Source organism: Sinohyriopsis cumingii, chromosome 3 (assembly GCF_028554795.1).
Source record: "Sinohyriopsis cumingii isolate HCF-2022 chromosome 3, ASM2855479v2, whole genome shotgun sequence".
In the NCBI taxonomy this organism is placed as follows: Eukaryota; Metazoa; Mollusca; class Bivalvia; order Unionida; family Unionidae; genus Sinohyriopsis; species Sinohyriopsis cumingii.
The window spans coordinates 113,872,853-113,894,451 of record NC_142963.1 but is presented as its reverse complement, the minus strand read 5'-3'; the positions used below and the strand labels follow the sequence as shown (position 1 = coordinate 113,894,451).

Genomic DNA, 21,599 nt, shown 5'->3' with positions numbered 1-21,599 from the left:
CAAATGGAGGAGTACTCATTGACTTGTTGATTATGATACTGAACAACAAACTCTCGCTTTATATTTCTTCAGTGCTAGATTAGAGGCCTGGGTGATGGACACCTTCAGTGTAAAGTTGGATCATCAGTACACTTGTGTCTTCCCACCTTTCAAAATAATTCCATGGATTCTCCACAAAGTCAGGATCTCCATGTCTCAACTCATCCTGATGACCCTCTGTGGCCCAACAGTCATGGTTCAGTGGTCCACTCTGTCTTTTGGTAGAGAAACCTAGGAGAGTTCCACAGAGGATAGGCCTGCTGTTGCCAGGCCCAGCCCTAGGATGTGCAGGCCCAAGACAGCATGTGGGGCCCAAGGCAGCAAGCAATGAGTGCAGGGTCCCAAGCAAAAAAATTGCATTGCCTGAAAGTGCAGGGCCCAAAGCAATTGCCTCATTCACCTTGCCCTAGGGCCAGGCCGGGCTGTTGCAGAACATAAGACGTATATTCTCCACTTTGATGCTTGGCTTACCTCAAACAATTGATTTGCTATGATCAGATTTAAATCAAGGTTGCCAGCTGCTTTGCCTTGGCTAGGAGGCAATCTACTTTCAAAGCTTAAGATCCCAAGTGGAGAATCTTCTGTAATTGGTGCATTGATCGTATCAGGCCCCATTTAACTGTATTTGCTGATTTTCTTCTCTTTCTTTTCAAGGAAAGTGAATGTTCTATATCATCCATTAAGGTATATATGGCAGCCCATTTTAATACCTTAAGTTCTCTTTAGATTCCACCATTAGGTTGGTTCATCAACTTTCTGGTCGCATCAGATATTTTGAGCTTAAGAGACTGGCGTCTCACTTATTAATGCGTGGATAGAACCATTCATGTTTGGGCATTATCTAAAACCCTTATGAACCTTTGAGTGAAATTTCCTTCAAGAACTTTACCCCATAAGACAATTATTCTGCTCTTCTTAGTGTCATTGAGGAGAAGAACTGAAATTCCTGCCTTGTCAGTAAATGGAATTCATGCCTTGTCAGTGGAAAAGGGTTATTTAAGGCTCTCTGGTAACTGTGATCCAATTTCACTTTTTTGCCAACCTTGATTTCTGGCTAAGAATTAGATGCCTTCAGTAGCATCTGTTTCTGTTGAGATTCACGGTCTGAGCTGTACCTGTGCTGGAGGGTAATTTATATGCTCCTTGGCCCAGTTAGAGTCTAAAGAATCTTTTTTGGCTTTATCTAAAAAGAGAAGGAAAGGTAATAATAATCTCATTCTCCCTCAATGGTTCCTCTGATATTTTGGTGGTCACCATTTCCAGGTGGATTGCCCTCACTATTTCTGAGAGCTTATTAGCCCCTCACCAAGAGGGATCTTTCTTGAAAGAGAATGGTAGCCCATGAGGTTAGGGCTACTGCTTTATCTTTGACCTACTTTAATCACTCCTCTTTGGACAATGTTTTGAGAGCCTCCTTTTGACTGTCTCACTGCCTTTCCATCCTTTGACCTTTGGTACACCAATGTGAAAGCACTTATTGGCTAGGTCCAATTGCTGCAGCATAGGATGTTGCCAGGCCATCTACCACTTTACAGAAAAAACACTCATACAGTAAGAATAAGTGCATTTTTTGTACTAATTTTATTTCTAAGCCTTGAAGATATTACATAGTGCTATTAAAATGGGTTTTTTTTGGGGGGGTGGGGGGGCTAATTTTAATCATGTAACAGATAACATACCTGGTGCCATTGCAAAAATTCTTTCCTGCCACCCCACTCTGATGTCCTGTAGTCTCAGTCAAAGTTAAGAAAGGAAAATATTCTGTATGTTGGTTGTGACTAAGGAAACAGACTGGGATCGTGTTCATTTCTGGACATCCAGTTACAAATTGGAGGAAGGAATATTTAGCTTGGACTGGTGACTTGGCATTCCAGAAATGGTAGCAATGCTATATTAGCTGGTAAGTATTTCACAATATTAGCTTTATTCTCTGAAAACTACATACTTATTCATAGCTTGTGTATGAATTGTGCACTCATGTCAAATCCTGTATTTTAACCACAAGTTCTCTTGCAGGTTGCAGCAAGAGACCAGCATTCCCTTAAGTTTAAGATCAGAAGCTGGTTTAGTGATATATGGAATAGGTTTGATCTGCTGATGTACTTGCTGATTTTGGTGTCAATTATAACTCGTTATGTCCTGAGTGAGGATCAGTTTACTTGGGCTCGCATCATCTACAGCATAACATTGGCCATGTATTACCTACGTTTCATGCAGGTTTTCTTTGTGGAGAAACACATTGGACCTAAAGTCATCATAATCAAAAACATGGTGAGCCTTAATATTTTCTGATTTACATTGCACCACTTTGTAATGAGTTAATGGTTTTTTTCTTCTTCAAATTTGTACTGTTAAATTTAACTAACTACATTTTGATCAGGTCAAGCTCGACTCTCAAAACAGTTATATGCTTCCTAAAGGTTCATTTCTTCAAAATGCCAAGAATCCTTGAATGAATTTAGCTACTTAAGTCCAATTTGACTGTAAATGATATAGAATGATTGTTTATATTTTTATTGTCCTAAGTTTATAAAGGAACATTTATTTGGGCTGAGTTAATATTTATAAAAGAAAATTTGACTAACTATATGATGTATCTTTGAGACTTTACATATGATGAAGGAATTATTTGCAGAGAGAACATGACTTCCTGAATGATTTCAGGTTTAGCTAGAGACGCATCTTTCTGTGATGTCATGCATGTAAACAAACCCTATAGATGCATTGCATGATGAATTGAATAGATAAGTACAAACCCTATAGATGCATTGCAGGATGAATTGAATAGACAAGTACAAGCCCTATAGATGCATTGCATGATAAATTGAATAGACAAGTACAAACCCTATAGATGCATTGCATGATGAATTGATTAGACAAGTACAGACCCTATAGATGCATTGCATGATGAATAGACAAGTACAAACCCTATAGATGCATTGCATGATGAATTGAGTAGACAAGTACAAACCTTATAGATGCATTGCATAATGAATTGAATAGATAAATTCAAACCCTATAGATGTATTACATGATGAATTGAATAGACAAGTACAAACCCTATAGATGCATTGCAGGATGAATTGAATAGACAAGTACAAGCCCTATAGATGCATTGCATGATAAATTGAATAGACATGTACAAACCCTATAGATGCATTGCATGATGAATAGACAAGTACAAACCCTATAGATGCATTGCATGATGAATTGAATAGACAAGTACAAGCCCTATAGATGCATTGCATGATAAATTGAATAGACAAGTACAAACCCTATAGATGCAATGCATGATGAATAGACAAGTACAAACCCTATAGATGCATTGCATGATGAATTGATTAGACAAGTACAGACCCTATAGATGCATTGCATGATGAATAGACAAGTACAAACCCTATAGATGCATTGCATGATGAATTGAGTAGACAAGTACAAACCTTATAGATGCATTGCATGATGAATTGAATAGATAAATTCAAACCCTATAGATGTATTACATGATGAATTGAATAGACAAGTACAAACCCTATAGATGCATTGCAGGATGAATTGAATAGACAAGTACAAGCCCTATAGATGCATTGCATGATGAATAGACAAGTACAAACCCTATAGATGCATTGCATGATGAATTGATTAGACAAGTACAAACCCTATAGAGGCATTGCATGATGAATTGAATAGACAAGTACAAACCCTATAGATGCATTGCATGATGAATTGAATAGACAAGTACAAACCCTATAGATGCATTGCATGATGAATTGAATAGATAAATACAAACCCTATAGATGCATTGCATGATGAATTGAATAGACAAGTACAAACCCTATAGATGCATTGCATGATGAATTGAATAGATAAATACAAACTCTATAGATGCATTGCATGATGAATTGAATAGATAAATACAAACCCTATAGATGCATTGCATGATGAATTGAATAGACAAGTACAAACCCTATAGATGCATTGCATGATGAATTGAATAGATAAATACAAACCCTATAGATGCATTACATGATGAATAGCCAAGTACAAACCCTATAGATGCATTGCATGATGAATTGAATAGATAAATACAAACCCTATACATGTAAATGCATTGCATGATAAATTATATAGATAAATTCAAACCCTATAGATGCATTGCATGATGAATTGAATAGACAAGTACAAACCCTATAGATGCATTGCATGATGAATTGAATAGACAAGTACAAACCCTATAGATGCATTGCATGATGAATTGAATAGACAAGTACAAACCTTATAGATGCATTGCATGATGAATAGACAAGTACAAACCCTATTGATGCATTGCCTGATGAATTGAATAGACAAGTACAAACCCTATAGATGCATTGCATGATGAATTGAATAGACAAGTACAAACCCTAAAGATGAATTGCATGATGAATAGAGAAGTACAAACCCTATAGATGCATTGCATGATGAATAGACAAGTACAAACCCTAAAGATGAATTGCATGATGAATTGAATAGAGAAATAGAAACCCTATAGATGCTTTGCCTGATGAATTGAATAGACAAGTACAAACCCTATAGATGCATTGCATGATGAATTGAATAGACAAGTACAAACCCATGATGAATTTTATAGATAAATACAAACCCTATACAGTAGTCCTCCTCTTAAAAGGCCACCCCTATTGCAGTAGGGAAGTGGCCTTATAATGAGGGTGGCCTTTCTAGAGGGGGATGACAAATGCGAATAGTAAATACATATGAAGGAAGTCACAAGTACATTTAATTCTAAAACATTTAATATTTTCATTAAAAAATAACATGCATGTTGTGAAATAAATGTAAACAAACTGTTTCATCATTTTCAAAAGAATGTTATGAATAACCATTGATATAGTTTTAAAACTGTCTATATAATTATGTTACAAATCACATCATCTGTCATTTTGTTGGTAACACTAACAGTCTAAAAACCAAACCAGTCTCGTCACAATTAAAAATATCATTGCTGTCATATCCCATGCATGTATCATTTAGTCTTTTGTTCCAATCTTCATTATTAACATCAGCTTTATTCTCTACTAAGGACAGAACACTTAATATTGTGTTGCACTTGCAATCTGTGCAACCATCCATTACTTGTGGTAAAGTCATCATATTCCAATTCAACTGACAAAATTGTTGCTTTTTCTTGTCATTCAAATCAGGATACAAACATCTCCTGGCTCAAACAATCTTCCTTTCTCCGGCCATTTCACCTTCCCACTTCTGTAGAATTGTTTCCTTATCTTTCTTGATATTGTTATCTGAGTCTTTCCGACATTAGTTTTCTGCAAGGATCCTCATTCCCCCCTCCCACCTCTCGGTCAGTTGAATTAATTTCACTTTCTCTTCTAAACTGAGAATTTTTTCTTTTCTGAATGACATGTTGATCTTTTTGCAGTAAGTTATTCATGTTGCCAACTACAATACTAATAAAACAATTTGTTACGCATCTAAACAAATTGCCATGTGTTTATAAAGGAAGTGATCTTGTCACGTGATTCATTAGTCGCAGTCTGGTACCCTCTTGTTTTTATACATTTTTTTTAACACTAAGTGAGAGAGCCAAAATGGCTTCGATATGTACCATTAATAACATCACGCAGATTTGACCTCGCGGCCATTAGGATTTGTAATTTTGACAATTATTGTCAGTAGTTAAATAGCCACTAATTATCAAAGTCAACAAGCTCAACATCTTACTAAGGGAAGCCATAAAGGCTATCAAACCATTTTCCTGCTGACTTGTGTATTGTACATTGTTGTTGCCACTTCTCAGCTGTTACTACTGTTCAATAATTGTAATCTTAACAATTATCAGTGACTATAAACCGGACATCTTATGATAACACAAAAGTAAGGCTAATTGGATTACATGTACTTACCCTTTTGTATGGATTAAAATTTGAGTCTTTCTCAGCTTTATGGAATAAATATGGCCTCTCGTGAGGCGTAAATGATATAATATTAACCTTAGTGGTACATGTACATTAGTCAACACTTCTTTCAATAACGAAAACCTGACATCGGGAAACATAAATCGGATTACTTAACACATGTTATGAATAAAATACTGGTTCTGGATACATATTAAAATAAAATGTGGCTGCTTGTGAGGGGTCATTTTTATATTATTGCACTAATATGCTGGATGCTGGTCGCATTAGTTGGGTGGCCTTTTGCGAGGGGTACTTTTGAACACAAACTTGTCTGTGCCAATGGATTCTGGCCACAAGGATCGGGTGGCCACTTGTCAGGGGGGCCGTTCAAGAGGGGGACAACTGTAGATGCATTGCATGATGAATAGATAAATACAAACCCTATAGATGCATTGCATGATGAATTGAAAAGACAATTACAAACCCTATAGATGAATTGAATAGACAAGTACAAACCTTATAGATGCATTGCATGATGAATTGAATAGACAAGTATAAACCCAATAGATGCATTGCATGATGAATTGAATAGACAAGTACAAACCCTATAGATGTATTACATAATGAATTGAATAGACAAGTACAAACCCTATAGAGGCATTGCATGATGAATAGACAAGTACAGACCCTATTGATGTATTGCATGATGAATTGAATAGACAAGTACAAACCCTATAGATGCATTGCATGATGAATTGAATATATAAATACAAACCCTATAGATGCATTACATAATGAATTGAATAGACAAGTACAAGCCCTATAGGTGCATTGCATGATGAATTGAATAGACACGTACAAACCCTAAAGATGCATTGCATGATGAATTGAATAGACAAGTACAAACCCTATAGATGCATGATGAATCGAATAGATAAATACAAACCCTATAGATGCATTGCATGATGAATTGAATAGACAAGTACAAACCCTGTAGATGCATTACATGATGAATTGAATAGACAAGTACAAACCCTATAGAGGCATTGCATGATAAATAGACAAGTAGAGACCCTATAGATGCATTGCATGATGAATTGAATAGAGAAGTACAAACCCTATAAATGCATTGCATGATGAATTGAATAGAGAAGTACAAACCCTATAGATGCATTACATAATGAATTGAATAGACAAGTACAAACCCTATAGAGGCATTGCCTGATGAATAGACAAGTACAAACCCTATATATGCATTTCATGATGAATTGAATAGAGAAGTACAAACCCTATAGATGTATTGCATGATGAATTGAATAGACAAGTACAAACCTATAGATGCATTGCATGATGAATTGAATAGATAAATACAAACCCTTTAGATGCATTGCATGATGAATTGAATAGATAAATACAAACCATATAGATGCATTGCATGATGAATTGATTAGATAAATACAAACCCTATAGATGCATTGCATGATGAATTGAATAGACAATTACAAACCCTATAGATGAATTGAATAGACAAGTACAAACCCTATAGATGCATTGCAGGATGAATTGAATAGACGAGTACAAACCTTATAGATGCATTGCATGATGAATTGAATAGACAAGTATAAACCCAATAGATGCATTGCATGATGAATTGAATAGACAATTACAAACCCTATAGATGCATTACATGATGAATTGAATAGAGAAGTACAAACCCTATAGAGGCATTGCATGATGAATAGACAAGTACAAACCCTATAGATGCATTGCATGATAAATTGAATAGACAAGTACAAACCCTATAGATGCATTGCATGATGAATTGAATAGACAAGTACAAACCCTATAGATGCATGATGAATTTAATAGATAAATACAAACCCTATAGATGCATTGCATGATGAATAGACAAGTACAAACCCTGTAGATGCATAACATGATGAATTGAATAGACCAGTACAAGCCCTATAGATGCATTGCATGATGAATTGAATAGAGAAGTACAAACCCTATAGATGTATTGCATGATGAATTGAATAGACAAGTACAAACCTATAGATGCATTGCATGATGAATTGAATAGATAAATACAAACCCTATAGATGCATTGCATGATGAATAGATAAATACAAACCCTATAGATGCATTGCATGATGAATTGAATAGATAAATACAAATCCTATAGATGCATTGCATGATAAATTGAATAGTCAAGTACAAACTTGCCTATATAATTTATTCATATTGCCAGGCAAGAAAACAATGACAGTTTTGTAATAACAATTTAATGTCTGGCATTTTGTTATTTCTTCATACAAGTTAACCCAATGGCAGTACCTTATGATTATACCCACTGATCACATTGCAGTCTCCCAAGATAGTTTTTAGCAATATAAAAGCTCAATGATGCCTGCTCATATAGGTAGGAGTCAGACCAGACTGATTTCCTTTTGGTAAAGAGATTGGCACTGAATCCTGTCCACACTTAAGTTACTGCAGCAGTTTGTGCTAAGAAGCATGATTTTTTAGAGATCCTGCAAATCTGTTTTTAATGTTTGCATTTTTTCATTTTGACAGATTGGGGATCTTTTTCACACAAGGAAGTATATATTTCATCTATTTGTATGTATATACTCCATTAATATGTATATATAAGTATCTAATGCTTGCTCCATTTTATCCAAGACTAAGTTTACCACTTCATTGGTCAAACTTAACCATGCAGTATACATGCTAGTACCATATGTTGGTTACCTACCCTCTGGTCAGTAATATGTTCATTTAATAATTTGTACTTGACCTAGTGTATAATTGTTTTATTAATTATCAAAGCATTGCATGCTGTAAGGTCATTTCATGTAAATATTGTAGACATTTGTGTTGATTATTGGCATCCACTTGACGGTAAATTTATGCAATTCTTTGCTGATTTCACCTGTATCAGCAATTGTTTTGCTGCCCACACCAAAACTGCCTATCCTTCTGCACATGAGATTTTCATGTGAAATCTCACACAGGTTAGTCTCGTGTGCAATTTAACATGCAAATTTTGTAGAACTCTTGTGAGCAAATAGATTCTAATAAGAAAATCACATGTGCAGGAATTGTTAACATGAGCAAAATCTTGCTCATTGTGAGTAAAAACAACAAAAAACAACTATAGTATTTAGTTTTTATTAAATACATACAAATTTTACAAGAATTAACAGAATAAGAACATATTCAAATCTAATAATAATAAGCAAATTTGAGTTCAGTTATTGATCTTTTAATAAGGTTTCTGATCACAAGAGAAAAGACAACTAGTGCATGTAAGTATGTATGTATGTATGTATGTATGTATGTATGTATGTACCTGTTATATTTAATACATCACATTCATTCTACAAACTTTAAGGTCATAATGAAAGATACTGCAGGAAATTTGCTTCACATAAAGACCATTCTTCACTGTTCCAGAAAATTCAAAGCAAACAAAATGTGTAATTGACATTCCTGCTTCTGAATTTCATCATGTATACCCATTCATATGCCAGTCTGCAACAATATTTTCACTTGGAGATTGTTCTCTTTGAATCAATGCACTTCCTGTTGCCCACTGAATTTAAGTTAGGAGGCTCGGTTTTGAACTGTTGAAAAATAAAACCTAAAATGGAAATGAAAAAGTTGGTAGAAGTTTTTTCTGATCACGGCATTTGAGACATTATGTAATGTGGATTTTTGTAGATTAATCTCATTTAACAAGGTAAAGGCAAAATATATAATTGTAGTTTGGATTAGATGGCACTTTTAACACAGTGTCTATCTCATAATGTGAAAATTATTAGAGCTACCATAGTTCAGTAGCAAACATATAAACTGCACTATTGATGAAATACCTGCAAGTCACATTGCATATTCCAAATTTGACTACTTCTGGATAAAGATGCCAATAGGTACCCGCATATTCTCCCATTGATAATAACCCGAGTAATAAAACAATTGGGTACCCCAAGACATATTTTTTGTCATGGCAAATGCAACACAAAAACTTGGCTACTGTAACATGCGCTTCGTATACCATGTTTGGAAAAAATGAACGAAATGGACAACTATATATACTGAAATTTTTTACTGAAATATTTAAATATAAAAAACTGTTTGTTACTTAATAATGTGTGTAAATGTGGTAATTTATGCATGAATTTTTACATCAAACAGTTACAAGAAAACAGATGGGTTTTTGATTGTGAAACCACTTGCCATGGATTCATTCTATTATGATGCTACACACCAGTAGCAGACCAGTCTAAATTGAAAATAATGGTGCCAGATATCATTAAAAAAAAATCAAAGAAAAAACAATACAAGACAACAAGAAAACAGGATGTACCGATGTGACTGATGGATGTTATATGACTGAAAAATGTTAGAGGAGAGAGATTTTGTTAAACTTAAAAATAAGTTGCACCGGATGAACCACGGCAGGTCAAGGATAATACAACAATCATCATTTTTGGACTTTACAACTATTTGTGAAAGTTACCGTAGACATACACACTAGTCAAAGTGAGTGTTATGCACAAATAATCAATTTCTTTTGTCTATTCTCGTCCTTACTACTAATCAACATGAATTTAGCTGATTTGTAACAAAACTTTTAACTACATGTACGTTTTTCATACAGTTTTCTGTAATAATGGCATGTAATATATACTCTTTTTATGCTCAGATTACGCTTTTTTGCCACTTATATTAGCAATAATTATGCTTATAAAGCTCTTGTTCAGTGTTGGCATGTGTGAACCTACAACAAACCAGTTCAGGTTCACATTTAATACAAATTCCTTTTGATCGTGTACCCTGGTAACCGATCGTTAGGACTGATGGGTACCCAGTAGAAATTTTCCAAAATTTTGACATTTCTAATTTTGTGACCTTCAAGAAGTTTAATCTGTAAAAAGATCAAAGATCAGAGATTACTATAATTAATCTTTTTTTATCTATACAGAACAGAAAGAATGCACTGAAATGTGGAAAAGATTTGGTTGGTTGGCAAAAGAGTTCCAGTATATATTATCCATTAAAAAAAGCTGTAATTCTTATCCTGTTAAATCTTTATTTTAAATCTACCAATCAAAAGACTTGACAGACAGGGCAAATGTCTTTTAAGAATAAATCATGAATTAAGCAACTGCATTTGGTTCTCAATCGCATATGCTTAACTTGCTCCACCCAATCAGCAATAAAATAATATGAAGAAAATTTATGTTTGTCGAAATTCAGATAGGATTTAAACTTCTGAGTGGCTCGGTTACTAATTGTTTCAATCAATAACACAAGTGCTCCTCACTGAGGCGCCTGCAGATTTATGGGGGAGGGGAGGCAGGCAGACATCATTGCACAGTTGAATTGTGGAAGGCATAAATAAGTATTAAGTGATCGTGTGGTGTAGATATCATATTTAGCAACATAAGGTTGAATTATATCTTCAAGTAAAATCTGAAGAAAAACCTTGGCTTAATATTTTCAAACTACCGAATTGTATGCTTACACTTAAAATGTAGATGATTCAGGCTATCCACTATTATCATTATATATGTAAAAAAATTTTAAAAAAAAATAAGTAAACGTAATTTACCTCGTTCTCGGCTAAGAATCAGGCCTTCATAATCCTTGAATCTTCCTTAACCCATGTCGATGGCTTGTTTCGTACTGGACAATAACATCAGTACCGACCTGGACATCACTAGATGTTGATATTGGTTTCTTTTTGTTAACAATGTCCACACTCTTGCGGTCAGAGAAATATATAAGAGCAAACATGTTGCAGGAGAATATTAAATAACTTTCTTTCTAAACAGCATGGTCCTTGCTAAGTGAACATGGCCTGCATGCAAATTTCTGTCTGTTGGGTTTTAAAGTGCTAATTCTACATGTACACTGTAGGTCAGCATGCAGCATCTGTTGAGTTCATTTGAGGTGCCAAAAAGGGTGAATTATTACTAAACATTTTGGCGTACACATAGGGGCTTGTATCATTGATTACAATAAACTGTCATACATGTAGTATAAAAATAATACTTTTATTATTTTATACTAATGTATGACTTACATTTAAATTGTAAGCAACGAAACAAGCCCTTGTGGTTTTACACTCCTTTGTACATATTTACTTGGGTATTTCTTAATGTTATATTTTATGTATCAAATAAATGATATTTTGTTGTCAGATGTTTCATAAAAACTGAGCTATAGGTTAATTCATATCATTAATAAGTTAATTAATATAGACATAGTTAATTTTTATGTTTTTACAGTAGCTTGTGCTGAGCCATGCCCCATAGGACACTCTAATGGTTCTAACAAGCTGATTCTTCCACCTTGTACTCTGATAACCTGGGTCACAGAAGAGTTAACGGAAATGTCAGTGATTTGTTTTGTGATTATTTCAATAGGAAACTTCTCTTATAAACTTTAAAATGACACAATCAGAACATTTGAAAGGCTGTACATAAGCAAGATTTTCCATTGCCAAGAATATACATGTGCAAAAGAGTGCAAAACAGCTACACAACCAAACATGACTTGATTAGGCAGTTTCTTACGGATTTATTAAATTTTATGTACAGTACATATCGTTCAATGGCAATGATAATTTAGTGTTTGCATTAGTGAATCCACTGACAGCTAATAGAGAAGCTGGATTTGCATTTCCATACAGTAATGTCACTGAATAAAAGACTAACGGAGCACATCGTTGCCAGTAATAAGGGGCTGTCCATTTAGTATGTACGCATGGTGGGGTAACCCAAATGCATACGCTTGCATAATTTTTTCAAATTTTTTTTTTACTGACTGATAATGTACATACACATAGGAAATGGGGAAGGGGTGAAACCTGGATAATAATTTGTCTAATATGTATCCTGTTCAACTGGGTTTAGTTGGCGTTTGAATTTTAGTGGACACTAGACAAACTGTTTAATGTTATGCAGCTAATTTCTTTGATGCCAGACATTCAACATCGGTGGACAATGTTTTATTAAACACGGTAATATTCATAATCCTTTATGGTTTCTGCATGGATTAAATATTGGCTGTTCTATAGAATTAGGAAGGGAATGTCAAGCTTACGTACACGGGGGGAGGCGGTAACAAAATATGCATGCGTACAGGGAGGGGGGAGGGGTCAAGCTTTGCCAGATTTTTGCGTACATACTAAATGGATGACCCCTAAGCCAAATTACACAATTCACTAAGTATAAGATTGTATTGACTTTTGTGCGAATGTTAGGCATGGAAGAAAACGAAGTAGTTATGTAGTTCTCCAAATTTTCTGGAAAATGACTTGAGAGTTTATTAGGCCAAAAGGACTGTGCATCAGTGTTTATTTTTTTCCACATATGTGGCCATGTATTTGTTTTACAATTTTATAGTGGAGTTTGAGAAGTTTGATAAATTCTGAATAAAGGGGTTGCATCATATGTTTATGGTATATAGCATTCATTTTGGGGCAAAAGTTTTATTTCCTTTTTATATTTGTAAACAGCATATTTTGGGGAGAGAAACATTTCACCTTTTTATGGATTACTGAATTAAACATCAACCACAATCATTTATGCAAGTTATTAACTCTTTTCTTTGACAGCTGTTAAAGTTTATTGGGTAGTCTGATTATACGAGACATTAATTCTGAATTGTTTCATTTTATGAACAGTGAAATGAACATTATATGTTCAAATACAAGGAGACTGTTGAGTCAAAATAAGACTAAAAATCACTGTGAGAAAATAATTTGTTTTAAAATTTAAAAAAAACAACAAAGCAATAGCATGTGTAAAATAGAAATAATGTCTATTTTTTAAAATTTAAAAAATACAACAAAGCAACAGCAAGTGCAAAATAGAAATAATGTCTATTTGACAATAATGGAGATGCTTGACATTCAACATTTGCACAAAATATTTAAGTCCAAATTGCTCATGTGATAACTCACATGAGAAAATCCAACTTTGAATAAATTTGAAATAAGTGTTTAATCAAAATCAAAGTCCAAGTTTCTCACGTGATAACTCACGTGAGAAATTAGAACTATGCCTTATTTTCAAACATGGTTGTATGTAATGGAAAAGAATGTTTTCTAAGTTCTACTTTCTCATGTGAAAGTTTAGATTCTCACGTGAGCAAAATCTGCTTACGTGAGAATCAGGTTAGTTTTTCCTTGGCTCACAAGATCTAACAAACTGCACACATAAGCCTGCAAAATCTACCCAATTTGCATACATTTCTAACAAGGTTCTCATGTGCAGCTTATGAGCAGCTTGTGTGAATTGGTGAGATTTTTCTTTACAGGCAGTTCACTGTTTATCTCAGCAAGCTTTTCATCCTCAGTCTCATGTATCATGCAACGTGTCTATTTTACCACAAGCAACAGTGTGAAAAACTCATGCTTACAAACTCCATCATATTTTCTCAATCCAACTTCGTTTCTAGAGAAAAATTACCCTTCTGTGCATGAGTTGTTGATGTTTCTCAGCTGTTGCTGCCTGAATATAGCCCACCCTCTTCCACTTTGTCAAAGGTGATGCATGGAGTTCCAGCATCAGTAGATCTATTGAAAACAAGAAGGACCAGCCAACAGTCCAACAGTTACCACAGTCTGATTGAATTGCAGACTTTACACGTTTCATGTGACTTTTTTTTTTACACCATCCAGCCATAAAAATAACAATTAATTTATTTTATTTTTTTTGTTCATAAAACTTCATATGTTTAATAAAATCTTTAAAATATATGTATCAAAAAATGATATTGAGAAGATTTATATTTGCAAAAAGATCAAAAATATTGCCAATTTCTTTACCAAAAAAGAAGAGATTAAAATCATAAATAATTAAAGATAGAGTTTTTTTTATATCTTTGTATTAATTTTTATCGTTGTATTAATTTGTAACCTTATATTTTCATGTGTTAATAATTAAAGAGGGATTCCCATTTCAAACAGCTTGAAAAATATAATGCAGTATGATTTAGAATATTGTCCAAAAAATCAAAGTATTATTTTGCTAAGTATATGTTGTAAATTTTGATTATTATTTTGGTAAGTATTTAATTTAGGGATTGAAGTATGAAATTGGAAATGAAGAAACAAAATAATCATCATATTTGATTTTGCTAAATGGTCTTTGATCATTTCATTCATTTATTACATTTTTTTTTGCTTAACAACATATACATTATATTTGAATAAATGAGGGGAGATCACATTTTAAATGGCTTTTAAAAATACTGATGTAATATATAAATCAAAAGACCAATGCATTGTTTGCTGAAAATATGGCTTATATAAAAATTAACTGTATTGCCTCGTTTAAAAGCATTCCTGAACTATTTCATATAAATTTTTAATTGAGTCATCAATTAATGAAATAGGTGATTAAGAAATAAAGAAATAAAGGCATCTGATCATCTCATTTTGAAAATATTGTTTTATTAATTGAAAATCTACCATCGTTCATTGATCCACCCTTGTTTTGTCTTCTTTATTCACAAGAGAAAATTATGATTGATGCATATAATCTTTTGTTGTCCTTTGCAGCACATGATCCTTAAAGAGCATCATTGACAACTACTCTTTTATATGTTGTTTTCTGTAGCAAAGCACCATGTATGTTTGAAAATGGTTTCTGAAGCTGTTTGATGTATTCTTATCCTGGAATCAGTAGAAATTACATCTTAGTACATGCTACCTTCAAGACCATTGGTCACAGGCAAAGTGGGCAACTAAGTCACCTAATAAATGAAACCTTCATCTTATTCTGTTAGAAAAGAGAAAACGATGTCACTGTGTGATTCTTTAGATATACATTTTGAGTGACTGACTTTTAAGATACTCCCTTGCCATAGCAGATTATTTCTGGTGTTGTTGTAGCTCAAGGTACAATATAGGCATCAAGCTATATATATATATATATATATATATATATATATATATATATATATATATATATATATATATAGATCGATAGATAGATAGATATCTGTTTATAGCAACTGTCAATGGATGATTTCCAGAAGTCATCACTTGATAAAAAAAGATACAAGTTTGTGTTTTAAAACGTTACATTAGACAATAGTTTGTAAATAGTAATTTGTGTTATAAAGAATACAATCGGTGATCTGAAGATATTAACTGCTGTGTGTGCAATTTTTTCTTCATAGAATCAGTTAGAAACAGTAAGTGAACCTGTCAGGGGCAATTAAATAATGGTGGACATTGCCATTTCTGGGAAGTACCACTCTATTAAATTGTCTGTTTTTGTAAACATTTGGGCAAATATATTAAGGAAAATATTCTGTTCATAGAAAGCAGTCTAAATATTAATTTATGGAAGATATGGCACAAAAATGCAACTATATAGGTCCCAAACATATGGGACAATAATATCTTATGGAATTTGAGAAGCGCTGTGAGGTCAAAGTATTCACAAATATTTGTGAAAATATGGGGGGAAAAAGACTGCGAAGCAAATACTATTTAACCAATGCCTGATGTTACTATACATATGTAGACAAATAATAAAACCATAAATTTGCAATCCTATTAATGGACTGACATGACAAAACTAGAATTACTTGAAGAAAACTCCTCTTCCTAAAAATAAATGCACTCACATATTGGCTGTTTCAGTTTGGTTGGAAAGAAGGGTTTAGTTCATTCATATGCCAACAGTAATGCTTCAGTCTGTTACCTGTGAATAGTTCTGGTAATGTTTTATCAGCAACAGAGAAATTGGGAAAAACAAGATTGTATGAAGACCCATACTTTCGGACTCGTGTACATGTTACAGGGGTTGTTTAAAAAAACAGTTCATAAATTTTTCAACTGCCATTTTATAGTGAACTTTCATAAAGTAAAAAAAAATAATTCTTGTTTAAGGGTACTTGATTAAGCATTTTTACAACTTGCAGTTACAATACTGTAATCTAGCTACTCCTATCTGTTAAAATTCACTACAGAAGGAAAAACTTTTGTCCCAGTGCCAACTAAAATGTGATGAACCATAAAAGGAAGAGTAAGAGATAGGACCAAGACAGCCTAGAAAAGACAACAGTGAAGCCCAAATTTGTCTGTTCCTGCAATTGAAATTGCCACACAAAAAGACAATGATGATGGATGCACAAATCATACATAGGTGCAGAAGATAACATACAAACACCTGCTTGCAAATGGAGCACATTGATACTGAGACTGTTTCAGCAGTAGAGTAACTGGACTGCATTAAGGGTTCAAGAGACTAGGACCTGCTTCCTGGTAATACCTCACCAGCAGTTGGAGGAAAATACAAGTAATGATGGACTGATGATACAGTACATTGAAATGTTTGGGAGGTAAAGTTGTGTGGAAGTAGGTCTAAGTACCATCTTACACACTTTACTTTGTCAGGCTGGATAAAAGTTTAATTTCTCACAAATATTCAGAGGACAAAAGTTGACATCTTCACATGAGAAGGACCAGGCCCTTGTATCATGGTTGCTGTATATGCTGGACCACCAAATGCTTGTAACAACTGAGATGTGCCAGAACTGTAATTTAGAGGTAAGACTAAAGTTTCTGGGCTCAAGAGGCTAGATTGATGGTTTTTTCAAGAGAAATAGACTTAAGCTGAGAAGTGAAACCTCTTGATCTAACAAATTTCCATGAGACCTGGAGTAAAATATAAATACATACACCAAAATATATGAGGATGATGCAAGCAGAGGAAGAATTTAATGACGTTTTAAATGGAATCATGGATGAGACACCAGTATACCAGTATATGCCGATTTGCATGAAATTTGCATTAATGCAGTTTTATATGAATTTTTTTCAATTTACTTTCTTTTAGTGAAGACTAAAACATGAATGTTTTTACCTAAAACAAACAAATTCAGATTTGTAAACAGCTAAAATGAATGGTAGTAAAGTTAATGAAATTAACATATTTTTCAAGGATAATTAAAGGTAGTAAAGTAGCAAAATTTGAGTTATATGTTTTTGAGTTACATGACTACTTTTGGGAACATAACTGTATGTAAGTCAGGGGTCAGCTGTATTTTGATTTTGTACCCAGAAAATACCTGGTATCTAGTGATTTGTTAACACCCATGATCATCTTTCAAGGAAAAGTCAAATATGCAAAGGCACTAATGGGAGTTATGGTGAAGGTGCAACAAAACCATGGATGGATGAACACGTCATGTCAAATATATTGTTGAAGTGTGGAAAGCACACACAGAATGCTCACCTTCTCTCTTGGTGTTAGATTCATAACATGGCCATTTCATTGATGTAGTTAAAATATCAATGAACAACAATGGCGGTAACCTAGTGAATGCAGAAGTAAGCTGCAGGCAACTCATTAACAATTCTACTTTAATAAAAGAATATTGAACAAGTCTTATTTTCTTTCTTGCAGATAGTGGATCTCATGTTCTTTATGATGATATTTGCAATATTTCTGCTGAGTTTTGGGGTGGCTTACCAAGCAAACCTGTTCCCCAACTCTGAGCCAAGCTGGTATCTACTGAAAAGTGTTGTCTATATGCCTTACTGGCAATTGTATGGAGAACTGTTCCTGGATAATATGGAAGGTAATTACATGACAGGTACAATTTAAATATTGAACATTGATGTAAATGACTCATGTTCATACAAGACACCAGAAAAAATTTCTTTGCTTTTCCATCACACATCTTCATGGTTTTTATTACATATCACACTCATACCCACACATACAGACACACCCACACAAACATGCACACACACTCTCTCCCACGACCACTCTGGACAGTGACATAGGGTTTATAAACAATTGTCAATTACATAGGTGATGTGTTTTCATGCTATGGCTGCACTTATAAAGTTTGGTCTAGAAATAGAAATTTTGATATGTCACTAATGGTAATATTTTACATTTGCACATAACCCATTCAATCTCAATGGATAGAGCCAAGAATAAAGCCTCTCTTTCAGATGGTTATTATATAAAAAATAACTTGTTTCTGTTTGCCTTTTGAGTTCCAAGCTGACCATGACATCACTAAATAGTTTGGTTTCTGCAAGTATGTGAGTGGCTGATCGGGTCAATTTGTGCAATGAACTGTCTGTGGCACATTGGACAGGAGATGCCACTTAGCAGTGCTTTATCAACAGAGCATATGCCGCATTTCCAAAATTAATGTTGCTTGCACTTCTCTGCTGCCTCAGCAGTTCTTATCTGTTCATAATTTGTAACTCCAGGATGGATGAGACTACACCACATGGAATGATCCTGTGCATGATCTTCCCAAAACTCAGGGTCATTCCTGCAGTATTGCAAGGATGACCTGAGGGAATTCTTTAAGTGTTTCTGCTGACATAATGTTAAGAAATTCTATGCAGAGATTGTTTTACCTTTATCAGTATTCCATGGAAGATCATCTTTAGTTGTCACTTGTCTGGCAACCTGGCAATGCCACCTGCCCATCTCAGCTGTGATTTCATCAGCAGAATATCAATGCTTTTAATGCTTACCCATGTGAGAACCTAGTCTGCAATCTTGTCCTGCCATCTCATCCTTGTCTGTTTCCTCTAGCTGGCCATGTGAAAATTGGTTAATTTCTTGGCATGGTGTCTGTACACTGTCAAGATTTCTCTTGTATACAGCAGGGTTGACTTTGTAGACCTTCAGTTTTGTTTGCAGACTGATGTGTCTTTGTGCAGTGTTGAGTAAAGCGACAGTGTACTGCAGAGGTAGCTGAACCTGTACACTGCCAGGAGGATTTGGCCTTTCACTGGAATGGTAGACTCTACGTAAAACTTTCCTGGTGATGTTTGGTACATCTCCTCTGTCTTCTTAAAACTATTGTGAGACCAAAATTGCAAGAAGCTGAAGAGAAACAGTCCATTCTCTGTTGCATGTCAGACGTAGATTTGGCATTCATGGAACAGCCATCAGCAAACAGACCATGAAGAGTCCTTTCCTTTAATGTTGTGTTCAGATGTTCAGTCTCCTCAGATTGAAGTTCTTGCCATTAGTGTGATATCCAATCAATTGTCCTCACTCCGTTAACATAATACTAAGTTTTGATAACAAAGCCAATGCTCAACATAAAAACAATAACATAAAATCATTCACATAGAGCATAGTTCACATTATGTGTCATAATATGTAATTTGTTAAGCACAGTGTGTGATATGGCCCTGTGTATCATAATATGCATTACAACATAGGAAAATTAAGACCAGTGTATCATGATATGCATTACAGTGTAGGAAAATCAGGACCAGTGTATCATTATATGCATTACAACATAGGAATATCAGTCACAGTGTATCATGATATGCATTACAGTGTAGGAAAATCAGGACTAGTGTATCATTATATGCATTACAACATAGGAAAATCAGCCCCAGTGTATCATGATATGCATTATATTACGATGTAGTAAATGATGTCTAGTGTATAATATGTTTTATTTTACAATGTAGGTAAGTCAGTCCCAGTGTATCATGATGCTTATTGTATAAGGACATAGGTGACAATTTATAGCTTTAGTTGCGACATGCTTTCATACAAATCTTCAATGACTTCGCAAAGCATTTAGGAGTTTATACATTCAGCCAAATTGTAACAGAAAAATGGTGTGTTGACCGAGTACAGTCTGTGTGGTGTTGCATTTATTAATGATGGCACATACTATGCTGCATTTGATTGGTTGATTTATCAAGAAATGAGTTGAATGCAGCCTAGTACATCCCATTGTCTATCATAACAGAATTGAGCATCCTCACTTGTATAATCATGTCATAGTATTAAGGTTGCTCTGGTTCCACCTGACCCCACACCATGCTAAGTCATGTAGCATCAACATTTTCATTAGACCTGGGGAGCTTTGGGTGGGTGGGGTGATGACAAGAGCGGTGGTCTGATAGCATTGAGTGAGCGACTATAATCAATATACCAGTTAGAGATAAACTGTGCAGATGGGACATCATCAAAGACTTTGAGCACTAGCAGAGCAGACTAGGAAGTTGCTGCTGTGCTGAACATGCTTAAAGAAGGCCGTACAGTCTGGCTAGTCTCAGCCTGTTTTATATAAGCCAAGATGGCATATGCCAAATATGGAAAACCTATAGCTATTCAGAAAAAGAACTATTTGATTACCTAGCGAGTGGGCAGTTTCATAGGATGGCCACAGAGGAGCAGTATTACAGACTGTGTTAGGGCATCTTGCCTGAGTTAACTACCTACAAAAATGCTAAATACCATATCTGCCAACTTTAAAAAGGGCTACAGTGAGGTAGACAGCCCACCAGCAACATAACCAGTTACAGAAATGGGTTCCTGTGATATGTCATAATAAACCATGGTCCAGATTTATCCACCTGCATGCTCTAAGGACAGTGTAATGTATATCTTTATTGTGTGCATAAGATTTGTCTATGATTGAGGGTTGTGGATGGAAGTTTGCCTACCTTACTTATGCCATGATATTAAGTAGTAATGAAGATATATACAATTTGAAGACCTAACCTTGTTATGAGCTTTGAATGTTCTGGAAGCTAACATGTTTACAATTTGTTGGAATTTTCCATTAGAAATGATTAATTGTCCAGAACATAATGTTTAGTCATAGGTCAGT

The 21,599-nt window shown here is 34.5% G+C and overlaps 1 protein-coding gene across 1 annotated transcript in view; it reads left to right on the top strand.

Annotated features, from left to right (window-relative positions):
* LOC149803616 (transient receptor potential cation channel subfamily M member-like 2) overlaps window positions 1-21,599 on the top strand; it is a 166,660-nt gene that overhangs the window by 110,478 nt on the left and 34,583 nt on the right. The window contains exons 22-23 of the mRNA XM_089953965.1: window positions 2,056-2,310; window positions 18,392-18,566. Of these exons, the coding sequence (XP_089810091.1) occupies window positions 2,056-2,310; window positions 18,392-18,566 (430 nt within the window). The remainder of the gene's footprint in view (window positions 1-2,055; window positions 2,311-18,391; window positions 18,567-21,599) is intronic.